This window comes from Prunus dulcis, chromosome 1 (assembly GCF_902201215.1).
Source record: "Prunus dulcis chromosome 1, ALMONDv2, whole genome shotgun sequence".
In the NCBI taxonomy this organism is placed as follows: domain Eukaryota; kingdom Viridiplantae; phylum Streptophyta; class Magnoliopsida; order Rosales; family Rosaceae; genus Prunus; species Prunus dulcis.
Genome location: NC_047650.1, coordinates 1,564,386 through 1,576,863, shown reverse-complemented (window position 1 = coordinate 1,576,863; position 12,478 = coordinate 1,564,386). Strand labels below are relative to the sequence as shown.

General features: G+C 35.0%; 2 protein-coding genes across 5 annotated transcripts; both read right to left on the bottom strand.

Moving 5' to 3' along the window:
- Positions 1–808: 808 nt before the first annotated feature.
- On the bottom strand, positions 809–3,142 carry LOC117615355 (aldo-keto reductase-like). 4 transcript variants are annotated; one of them, XM_034344425.1, is made up of 7 exons: positions 3,058–3,142; positions 2,543–2,651; positions 2,311–2,408; positions 2,149–2,213; positions 1,588–1,692; positions 1,413–1,484; positions 809–974 (listed from the first exon to the last, which is right to left on the bottom strand). In XM_034344425.1, exons 1-5 carry the CDS (start codon positions 3,123–3,125, stop codon positions 1,679–1,681), a joined length of 354 nt encoding a protein of 117 aa, XP_034200316.1. In that variant the 5' UTR covers positions 3,126–3,142; the 3' UTR covers positions 809–974; positions 1,413–1,484; positions 1,588–1,678. The 4 variants fall into 4 exon arrangements, 3 of the variants coding, with proteins under 3 accessions (XP_034200316.1, XP_034200314.1, XP_034200315.1); XR_004584002.1 differs by lacking the exon at positions 1,588–1,692 and having other exon boundaries at positions 2,307–2,408; XM_034344423.1 differs by lacking the exon at positions 1,588–1,692.
- A 599-nt stretch (positions 3,143–3,741) lies between these two features.
- Positions 3,742–12,464, bottom strand: LOC117614506. Its single transcript, XM_034343343.1, is given in 12 exon segments — positions 3,742–4,253; positions 4,764–4,865; positions 5,248–5,598; positions 5,688–5,915; positions 6,275–6,419; positions 7,002–7,183; positions 7,289–8,469; positions 8,614–8,776; positions 9,390–9,412; positions 9,415–9,653; positions 10,592–10,734; positions 12,441–12,464. Coding segments are annotated over 12 exon segments (3,021 nt in total). The 3' UTR covers positions 3,742–4,013.
- Between the last annotated feature and the right edge of the window lie 14 nt (positions 12,465–12,478).

The window sequence follows — 12,478 nt, the reverse complement described above, 5'->3', positions numbered from 1 at the left end:
TCGTCCCCAAAATTTTAACAAGCAACTCTGAAATTCTTAAGAGGCAGATCTAATGTCTCCTTTCCCTTTACCAATCTTCTTCGGCAACAGAGTCTAATAAATGTTTGACAAAACACCGCCATTTGCAATAGTAACAGTTCCCAAAAGCTTGCTCAACTCCTCGTCTTTACGCACAGCCAGCTGAATATGCCTTGGAACAATTCGATTCTTCTTGTTGTCTCTTTTAAAAGGGAGATTCACTATTATATCCAATATGGGGGCCCAAATTATAAAAATACCCTATATAAAATGGACTTTAGAAACACACCCAAAGTCCATTTACAACATAACAAAAAAGCTTTTAACTTCTTATAAATTACAAAACTGCCATCAATTTCTTAAAACAAGCCCAACCCCAAAATCTCATAAAAATACCCAAAGCACTCAATAGGGCATCAAAGTAATTTAATAATCAATATTAAATTCAATAAGGCTAGCTATCATTTGTTGGGTTTTTTTTGGGTTTGTTTATAGGAATTCAATTGTGTAGGGTTTATTTATAATATTAGTGCTAGAAATAAGTATATCACTAAATATCTCCTTTTAAAACTAGTTTCTTTTTGTTTTTAGCTAAATTGGCAAGAGTGGAACTTTTCGCATAAAATGTATCCAAAATACATTTTGGGTTTTGTGGTTTGGTACATTTCTGTTTCGGTCCCGTCATTTTAATTTTAGCAATTTTATTCACATAATTTTGCTTAGTTAGCACTCAAGACTTATAAATCTAACATTATTAAGAAAAATAAATGTATATTTTGAGAAAAAGGGAAAGAGGAAACGGGTGACTTTTCATTTTCCAACATTAAGTCTCCAAACCAGAGTCCTAACGGGGACAAGAACACGAAGAAACTATAAAAAATTGGAGGGAGAGATGTCGAACCTATTGCAAGAGATACTGGATGAACACTCTAATTCCCTGCAATATCAATGTATTCCTGTGAATGGAAATAAAAGCAGATTAGTAAATCAATATTCGATAAATACAACATGCAGTAAAGAGACCAAATGCTGGAACTAGAGATAATATTCAAAATAATTTTCTTTTTAGAACAAGGAGTACTGCAGACATTCATGAGCTGCTATGGCACAGATGCAGAAACACAGGCTTGTATATACCCACACACCCAATCAAAAGTAATATATTGCCTTTAAAAAAATATTAATAACCACTGGGCATCATACCAATAAGACGTAAACATGACATTGAAACAAAACCAGTGAAAAGGTACGACTCATTTTCTCACCCAGAGGGCCAGATTTTTATCGAAGTTTTCAAAAGGCATTTGTGCCAACTTGAATTCAAAGTTCTAATAAACCTTAGATTCAGTAATCATTCAATTGGCCTATCAAAGTGAACAGAAAAATATCCATACCATGGCTGCTACTCTTATGATGTGATCGCCGATCGGACAGGTTGTATCTGGATTACCCCTCCGAATATTTCCCTGCAAAGAGAAACATGACAGTCCAATTCAAACAAAATCACCACCTAAGAGTGCAGAAAGTTCCTACATATCAAAAGATGAGATGAACAATTTTAAAATTGACCTCTAAAAAGATTCAACCGAGCATCTGCAGGACCCCCCATCAGGCAAAAAATACTTCCCAGAGAGTATACCCATTGCAAGGGGGCTGTAGGCTAATAAACTGATCCTAAAACATTCAATAGCCCAACATAAAATCATTAGCATTACATGAAGTGGCTGCAACTCATTTATAAATAATATAATTAAATCGATCATTTTACCACTCAGAAACTCACATGAATAAGGTTTATTCAATGGCTTACCTAGGTTTGAAAGCCATAAAAAATGAAAACCCAAAATGCATGTTGAGATAAGAAGCCTTCCCCAAAGTGACTCTCATGTTCTCTATTGGAATTTTAATTCCACTTACTAATTTTATATTATTCAAGCTACTAATTAGCAAGAATATTCAATTGAATTTCTTCAAGAACTGCTCAGGACAGGATAGGAAAAGTAACATAACTTCAACTTCATCAAGAAATTGGCATGCACAAATCAAGCAAGCTTTCCCTATCATTTCATACCGGATGAAATAATTAATTGTTCAGCTATTCACTTTTTCTGAAAACCAACACTTTAATACCTCTCATGATGACAGCATTCAGCCAACCCAGAATCAAAAGTTCAATAGAGCAAGCTGCGTGAGTTCTATCAAATAGACAATAAGTTGCATTAGTCCAAAAATCAGCAGCAACAATACAGTAAGCATTTGACTGAGAGTGCAATGATCAAATAGACAACCTACCCAGAGACAATCTTTGGATGGCGAGTGCCCCTTTCAGCTACCTGAACAAACTTCATCACCCCATATGGTGTTTCGTTACCGAGACCAACATATTTAATCTACAAAACAAAAATTTCCTTTCAATTCACATGGGAATTTTATGCTCTTAGAACATTGCAAAATAAAGGAAAAAGTCACCAAACTAAATGACTTATCAAAGAAAGGGGAAGAAAGGCAACAGTATGAAACTAACCTGACCAGAATCAACAGCTCTTCCAAGAGCATCAAGTTGTTCGTCTGTAGCAATCGAACAGAACTGTCGGGTTGGATCATACTCAATTTCTCCAAACATGGGAACATAGCTACAACAACAGTCATTAATCAGTTCAAGTCTTACTAACAGGGATTGTGTTTGTGTAGGCACAAAGTGGGAAAAGCAAGACAAGCCTGGGTGAAGGCAAGCAAATTATGGAGTTGTAAACATATATAGTTGGGGAAAAAATAATGTGAAAGCAATGAAATTTAAATTTACATCAAGCATACACCCATTGTCAAATTCATGTCAATCTGCAAATTTAGAGTAATGTGAAAGCAAAATCCCAAAACACTAAAAGGAAGGATCAGGCCAATGAATCTGATAAAGATCAATGTAATGTGTCTGCAATCGCCTTAAGCTGCATTTAAATATTACATAACTCATCATTCAGCACAGCATAACACGAATCGTTTAAACAGAAGTAAAATTACAAACTATTTGCTTGAGCAAACCTGCCGTCAATGGCCTCGGTGATATTCTTAGCATTCAAACACTTGGGGCCATCTCGTATCCAAGTCATCTGCCCAGACGGTCCCGTAACCTGTAATATCATAAAAAAATTTCACACATGAGAAGTGATACAAAATATTTGTTAACTAAAAACACCCGCAAATAAAATTATTTTTTACATTCACAACTATTTCCTCTGATAATTAATACAAATATTTGTTTACCTACTAATTTTGGCCAAGAAAAACTATTTTTCATTATTACACTTTTTTATCTTGCTTTCTTTTCCATTTGCCAAAATTAAAAGTGGATTTGGAACTTTTGTAATAACAAAATAAGGGATAAGAGGGCAAATAATTATTGTTTAGTTTACAATTTAAAGTTAGAAAATCCATCAAGTCATTTTGGTGACATTGAATTAGATCTTCAAACATCTATAATTTTGATTTAGAAACCTAAATAATTTTCATTTTACTCTTCATTTTCTAGGTATGACATCCGCTTATTTGAAGGGCTAAAATAAGACACTCGACGCCACATATCTTTATATTTTCAATTTGATTTCTCAACCGATGAGGCAAACGAATAACAGGACTTTACACAGAAAGTAATTTAAAACTGGGGTTTAAAATAAATTAAACCCTTATTCTATGATTTTGATAATTATAAGTTTTTGAGTACATGTATATAACCAAATTCTAAATCTGCATAATCAGAATTTGGAGAGCTATTTATGATTTATCTGGCCAACTTAGAGTCAAAATAATACATGGATAACGAAGCGTCAGAAACTGCCACCAATAAAAATTACAAATCTCCAATTAGATTACAGACCTTACAGAAGACATAATAATACAACATAGCTGCCTAACCTGACACAGCAAAAATACATCATTGAGGCTACAAAATTTGGAGTTCTCTATAGATTATTATTGCCTAAAAGTTCAACCTAGTATTTCTAAGTTCTTGATTTTGGAGGAGAGCTGCTGTGTTTGAGTAACAATTCGTAAAGGTTGTCAGCTGTCGGACGATTCTGCGGATTCTCCTCAGTACATTGGTAGAACAAGTCAACAAGAAACCTCAGTGTGTCTAAGTCGGCCTCTGTTCCGTCAAGCTCCGCACCAGCTTGAGTCATTATTGGCTCGTCCAATGACCGAAATGCCTCCAACTCCTCTGTCAACTTTGGCCGTTTTCCCATCTGTATGCAACAAACAAGAAGCAGATTTACTTCAGAGATGAGGAAATGTTCAACCTTAAAATCTCATTAGAATATGAACAAATGTAACCTAAAACAATTAGCTAACACAATCTAGATGCACGGTTGAAGGCTGTATATCAATTTATCAACCATCATCCGGAGGAAAAGTACTCTAGAAACCCCTTACAAGGGCTCCACTGCAGCAACCTTAGGGTCCTAATGCCAAGCAAACTTATGGAGCTATGGAATAAACATATAAGGATTAAGATATTCCCCTTCTCACTTCACTGACTAAAAGATTCCAACTTCGGTTTCAACAATTACTGAAAGTATGGACCCCTCAAAACCAGTCCCACTATTTAGTCATATTTTCATATTTCACATTCTCTAACAACCATACAAAAGTCTTCATAACAGAGGGGGAGAGAGAGAGAGAGAGAGAGAGAGAGAGAGAGAGAGAGTGAGAGAGGATTAGTACTGTCAGGAGAGAGAGTGAGAGAGGATTAGTACTGTCAGAAGTTCATTAATCTCCATTTCAGATACTCCCGCATACGGAATTTGCAAAGTCAACATTTCCAACAGCAGGCACCCAAAGGACCAGATATCAACTTCCTGTAACAACAAAGGAATAAAACTTAAACTACGCCAAAAAGGAAAGTTGCACTGATTTAATATAGAAGAAAGCGACAATATTGAGGTTGGAACACTTGGAACCATCTAGAACTTCAACACACATGTATGTTTTAGGTAGATAGATTTCTAGCAGTGCAATTTGTGGTTTTCCTAAATTTAAAATTGAGTTATGGTGTACAAGGTAATGTGGTAGCATTCTTCACATGCAGCAAACGCTATATATCTGAAATGGCAATTCATGGACTTTATCACTCGTGCAACAAAAGTCAATTTGAAAACCAAAATACGGTGTATCTTGCAAGCAGACAAAGTATTTTTCATTAATTTAAGCACAAAAATCCTTGGCATGTAAAAGACGTACCAGTCCATAAATATTTCGTTTATGCATTGCTCGCAAAACCTCTGGGGCCATCCATCGAGGTGTTCCAACACAAACATCCGCTTGATGTGTTCCTATATGGGCGATACAGCATGTATGCAAGTAAGACCGAAGAGGAACTGCTCTATCAAAATCACAAAGCTTCACAACAGATGTTCCATCAGCTCTCTTCTTATCCAAATCAACCAAAATATTTTCACTTTTTATGTCACGATGAATTATGTGCTTTGAATGCAACTCCACTAGTGCACATGCGACATCTTTAGCTATGCACAAAGCTAACTCCGCCGGGACATGCTTCTCACCAGCTTTTGAAAGCTTTTGTATAAAACTCTGTCACATGATGGAGATGAAAAGATATAAAACAAAATATAAAAACGCTAAGCAAAAGAAAACCTGATAATTTAACCAGTAAAATTCACCTGTAAGGAACCGTCCTTTATGTCCTCCATCCAAATTATTGATTGCAATATCCGATGCTCATGACAACCATCTACAGAAGGAGCCCACTTGGATGATATCTGATGCCCATACATTTCTACTATGCATGGGTGTTTCAGAGCACCTAAAATTCTTATTTCTCCTAAGCAACTGTAGTCAAAGTTCCTAATTTCATCCGTTAAAGCCCCACATACCTCTAAAGTACGCATCTGCAACATCCACCAGCAGAACCAATTGGTTAATATTCAATGGACAAAGAAACATTGGACTCGAAAAAAATACAAAAAAACAAAAAATAAACCAAACCTAACCAGGCATATTAAGACAACCTAACCAGAAACTACAACCACCACCAAACTAAAAGCTTAGAAGAAGAGTTAGTTAACATAAAACTTTCAACAATGACTCACAAGCGCCAGATTTAGAATCATTATCATGACTACAAACAAGCCTAGGAATTATTAGACACTCTATCAAATAACTTCCCGCATAACCACCAACTACATAAGGCCAGAAAATTGCTCCAATTTTTTTGAGCTGGTCACAACTAATTAAACAGCATACACACCTTTCCTGCTGCCTCATTTGATCCATATTTGAGCCGGATGAGCGAAGTAACAGATTTTTTTGGAGTTTCACCACAAGAGGACACAGAAGGGTAGGAAGTAGGACTAATTGGAGGAGAAACTTTGGTCCTACAGAGAGGAATATACCTGCCACAAAAAAACATAGATAAATGCACAAAACCTCAGTAACAAATATCCTTTAAGACTATGCTATGCCTTGTTTTTGGTTAACATAAAAATTTGTTTTCGGTAAACATAAAAATTTGTTTTCAAAAACTGTACCATGGGTTTACCAGCCAAGCAGACAATATGTGTACAACAGTTCAAAAACCACAACAAAAAACAAGACCCAAAAGGAATTTGAAGTAGGGAGGGTCCTAGAAAAAAAAGAAAAAATAGCACAAGATACAGTCTGAACGAAGAAAAAAAAATTCAGAATCGGAAGCAGTAATGCAACATAGCAATACAAGGTTCTCCACTCAGAAGGAGCTAGATTCTGAGCATAGACAAGTTGATAATCAAACCAGAAGTGAAATTACAAATCATGGAACACCATAACCCCCATTAGTCTACAGGGTTACCAAGAGTTTCAGGATAACCCAATCCAAAATCAGTTTGGCATTGCAATACAGTGACCCATAACATGAATAAGAATTTCACAAGATGCAGAGCATCTTCAACAATGAAGAGATTTACCAAGACCGGTTCATACATACAAGAGATACTGACCTGCAATAATATTCAGGATTTGTCTCCTCTCTTATATCAAGCGGACGACATGCATCAACTACCATCCGAATCTCTGAGGACCCTCTTTTGATTAATATAATATTCCACGCATGTGGCATGAAATCCAAGTAACCCCTAACAAGCTCACAACGTACTCGAGGCTTCAATCGATCACATAGATACTACAAAAATTAAGCTTCATCAGATTACAAAAAATTAAAAGACAGTGCAAATAACAGACATCAGTACAAACAGATATTAAATAATAAATTTAGCACAAGAATCACCTTGAATAGCAATGCTCTATGCCTACACACACCAAACTGCAAGGTTCCAATGGGAATTATGATGGACTTTCGTCGTGCTTTAAGAGAACGGAGAGATTTCTCACAGAGATCAGAAAACCCAATATCTTCAACAGTCTTTGGAACTGGTTTAGTAGACAAACTAATAGAGTCCATGTTTCCTGTTGGGCAAGTGCAAACAAAGGGCTTCCTGTAGTCTGAAAGAGGATTAGCTTTACGTGCCCATTCAACAAGAGCACCCCTATCAGTTCCCCCAAAGTGATCCGATACAAAAAGAGCAAGAAACGATGCAATCTGTAGCTCATCAGCTTGATTTCCATCTGAATATAAACGATACACCGATTCTTGGGCAGAACGTAAAATTGAATCCAACTCTGCATCCCATTCCTTGTCCACAAGAAGAACTTCGCGTGAGTCAAGATGGAAATTTTGCTCATAAACCTCTAGTGGCATAAACTGCCTGTCACGTCCTGCATCATAAAAGCCTTCTGAAAGATCATCCTCAGTACTGCAAAATGAAAGTTCACTATACTTGCGAGATAAATTTGAACTATCAGCAGCCCTAGATCTTGGATACTTGAGCTGTCTCGGATTATCATGATGCCCATCAAAGGGCCTCTTGTGGTGAGTTGTGCTTTTTGATATTTCTGACAATGTACCTTCATCTTGCTTAGCAGAAACCTCTTGACCGGGGATCGACGATGCATCAAACTCACAGAAATCCTTTTCATCACTTTTATCTACTGTGTTAGAGTCAATGCTGACAGATGAGCAATTTCCTACATCAAGCTCCTTCTTCAAACTCACTTTACGGCATACAACATCTTCATGGACATTTTCACTTTGAACTTCCCTAGAGAGTGAATCTTTATCACCATCATCATTATCCAGATTGATAATATCTGATGCCCCTTCAGGATAAGATTCAGAAGCAAGACGATCTGTGTTGCCTGGTTTACATTCTCCATCTTCCTTCAAGTGTAACAAATTGGAAGGATCCATACCTCTCCACTTCCTGCTGTTGTTCAGGCGCTCTTGACGAGCTCTCTGCTGCAAATGATACCCTTGCTTCCGCCACCTACCTGACTTCCGAGCTGCACAACACCGACTGTTTGACGGATGCCCATGCCCAATAATTAGGCTTGTTGAACTATGACGAGAGCCTGTCGCAACATAACAATATGAGGCAAATCACAATATAATATATGTGTGTGTATAGATAGATAGATAGAGAGAGAGAGAGAGAGAGAGTTGATTACATAAAACTGAAGATTAAATAAAGTATAGATGTAACTCTACAGCCTTACCTCTACGAGAAAGACTTTCATCATTCTTCTGAATGGGGGTTTCATATACATCCATTTCAACAGAGGAACTGCTACAATCATCATCGAGTGTGTCCTTTCCATTCCCTTCCAAATTGCAGCATATCCATGAAGGTATTTGAAAATGCATGAGAAGCTTGTTGTACTGAACCACAGAATATCATGCAACAAACCATTTAGGTTTGCATATCAGATATCGTTATTTTAAAAAAAAAAAAAAAAACAACTGAATAATGAAATTCCAAAAGAAATCAAGAATATACATAATACAACTCAAAAGATAAAAGAAATAGAAAAATAATAATAATCCATTAATAAATACAACACATATTTCCAACATGTGAGATGAAAATAAACCAAGAAAGGAATGAGATCAGGGAGTCCACCGTGATTTTACAAATGCACATACACACTGTTTCCAAAGAAATGAAATGAATTCAAAAGGTAGTTGCAAGAAACATGATGGCCTACCATTTGTCCAAAGATAGCTCCTTTGCTAGTTTATGTAACAGGTTCAGGTGGTTGGGCACCAAAAAATAAACAAAAAATAAAAAAATAACCATCCAGAAGAGAGCAGCAACGGAATATGATTTTCAGCAAGTTAAAGAGAATAAGTTTGGGAAATAAATCACATCTCAGTTCAATGAATTAAACATTGAAATGTGATTAATGTGATTAATGTGAATAATAGAAGAATATAAAACCTGAAGAAAAATACTTGACTACGATACTCCTCGTTTGTGGTTGTATGTACTTACCTGAAGATTTAAATTCTGGAGGTTGGCATCAAGTCAAGTTCAAGAAACCCTAGTGATGTCAACTTATTATTTGACAGGTCCAAGATCTCCAACCTTTGCAGAGAGGACAAAGTCGAAGGTAACTCCACCAATTTATTGTTAGCAACTTTTAACGCTATCAAGGCATTTAAATTACTAATTTCAGCTGGAAAACTCTTCATCTTGTTGAATGAAAGATCTAGATATTCCAAATTGTATACGCAGCCAATTTCTGGAGGGAGGTATCTGCAGGAAACACACCATAAAATGGATCAAGTTAAAGGTAACTATTTTTTACATGATACCAAAATGAGGAAACCAATAGTCATGATGTAATGGAGGGCAATCGGCTAAATATACAAACATTGCTAACCCAAATTAATGGTTATATCATAATAAAAACAAGAATTTCACTCAATAGCAAACCAAATAGAGATAATTAACAACAGCATTATCGATCACTAAATTGCAGACCACCATTAATTGATAAGAACATTTTTCAAATAATACACAATTACCTTTGACACGTTTCATGTTTCTTTTCCTCAAGATCCATAATATATCATAAAAGCAACAAACGTTCTTAAAGATTTCATGTTCCCAGTATAGTAAACTTGCATGGCAGCACCTATACTACACATTAGGATGTGCATCGACGTTCTTTCCCCAATTTTAAGGCCCCAATTTAACATCCTGTAAGTAATGATTTGTCTTCTTTCTGTTACTTTTTGAGTGTTTGTGTATCGTGGAGTTCATGGAAACTGAATGGTATGACCATAAGCATACATGTATTAAGACAAACACAAACATTTCAGAATGTTAGAACATCACTCACACAAAAAGTTCATTAAGAAAATTTTAAATTATCTTTTAAGAAAAACTCAAGAAACATCTAGGCATAAACACTAATGCAATCATTAAGTCATCCTACTCCCTCATCAAGCCTAACTTGCAATGATCCTTGAAGCTGCTTAAGCTTCACTGATTTAGAACCTATTCTAGCTCACTAACGAGCCTAGATGCACAATGCTTAAACCATTTAGGAGCTCAACTTCATGTGGGCTAATTTTGGAATACTAAAGATGTAAGCTTTTAAGGGCAAATATCACGGTAGGTACAATCTCACTACTTACGCAGTCTATATCACTAAAAAAAATACTTGAAAGTAAAGTATTCCAATGAACCTGATAGAGAAGTCGCAAACAGAGAGCTTGGTGAGACACTTGAGCCCAGCAATCTCACTCATTATCTGCAACGCGGAAGGCCTCGGTGGCACTTCGGAAAGCTCCAGGTCCTTCAAGGTCAAGCTCTTTCCGCACAAATAGGCCTAATTTAATGATTTAATTCAAAAAATATTAGTGGAGAGAAGCCTAAACATGGAATTAGACGATCACTGAACAAAATTAGGGACAAAAAAAAATCTACTCGAGCGACAAGCAGAACAATCGACCAAACCGAGTATAGCCGAACGGCTATACTATTCCTTTTTTAAGAAAAACAGGTATAGACGCACGGCTATACTATTTCTTTAAAAAAAAAATCCGAGTATAGCTTGGCGGCTTAACTGTTACAAATTTCAAAAAATTGGTAAAAACCGAGTATAGCCGACCGGCTATACTAAAAATTCAAAAAAAAAATTAAAAAACCGAGCACTACCGATCGGCGACACTATTTATAAATTTAAAAAATAAAGAAAAACCAGGTATAGCCGGCTGGCTATACTATTTCTTTAAAAAAAATTGAGTACCCCCGCCCGACTATACAATTTGTTTAAAAAATATTAAAAAACGAGTATAGCCGACCGACTATACTATTTATAAATTATAAAAATTATAAAAAACAGAGTATAGCCTCCTGCGATACTATAAATTTAAAAATTTTGGAAAATCCTGAGTATAGCAGCGCGGCTATCTATTTTAAAAAAAATTAAAAAAGGTGTCTATACGATTCCTTTAAAATATATATAATTAAATATATATTTTTATTAATATTATTTTTATTCAATAATATGTGAGAATTATGTGTATAATACATGAATTTTGTGCGTATTATTAAAAATTTTATAAAAAAATATGTACATACATGTAAAATATAAGTATTGTACATTTGCTTTTTTTAAAAAGTGAATTTTATCAAGTCTTTAAGACATGTGTAGAACACGAATGTATTATTGAAAAATATATACATACGTGTATAATATAGTATTGGGTTAATCGTTTTATTAGTCCCTGAACTTAGACCCGATTTGCATTTGAGTATCTTAATTTTCAAAATGGTTCTCATGGTCCTTTAACTTCACTTTCGTTAGGACAAATGGTCATGCCGTCAATTTTGTTAACTTTTCTGTTAAATGCATTGGCAAAATGGTATTTTTGTATCAAAATTGATTAAAATATGAATAAAAAATTAAAAAAACTAAAAAATTAAAATTAAACTCTCCCTTTTCCCCTCTATCCCGATTTTTACTCCCAAAAACTTATTTATTTATGGTTTTTTATGGTATTTTCTTTTATTGTTATTTTAAAGATATGATTTTTTTTAATTCATTTTTTTTGTTTTAATATAAAATACTATTTTGCTCTTGCATTTAACAGAAAAAATTGACAGAAGTAACGGAGGGACTAGTTGTGCAAACGAAACTAAAGTTAAAGGACCACAGGAACCATTTTGAAAATTGAGGTACTCAAATGCAAATCAGGTCTAAGTTCAGGGACTAATAAAACGATTAACCCTATAGTATTATATGTGAAACTACTAAATTCTTTATACTATTAACAACATGTCAAAAAATAACTATAGTATTTATGACTCCCTAAACTATGGAGTATGATTGAAGTTCAAATTTTATAGAGAGCTCCTAAAATAACTTTTATGTAGTTTTTGCTAAAGTTTAACTAAAAAACATGAAACATGATTGTACATGCTTTTAGGTGCCCATGTGTCAAAAACACTATAGCCGTGCGGCTTTTTTTTTCTTTTCAAAATTACTCTTTAAATACATTATATTTAGAAGGTATAGTTATATTCAGATACCTTAGAATAATTCTTATATGCCATCTTACTTCTGGTAC

What these genes read in the sequence shown, in the direction of transcription:
- LOC117615355 (XM_034344423.1), bottom strand. Translation starts at nt 3,125, where the DNA reads ATGACTTGGATACGAGATGGCCCCAAGTGTTTGAATGCTAAGAATATC. An exon ending in GAGCTGTTGATTCTGGTCAG is followed by an intron (nt 2,409 to 2,542) that starts GTTAGTTTCATA and finishes TTTGTTTTGTAG; the next exon opens with ATTAAATATGTTGGTCTCGG. An exon ending in CATCCAAAGATTGTCTCTGG is followed by an intron (nt 2,214 to 2,310) that starts GTAGGTTGTCTA and finishes TCTATTTGATAG; the next exon opens with AACTCACGCAGCTTGCTCTA.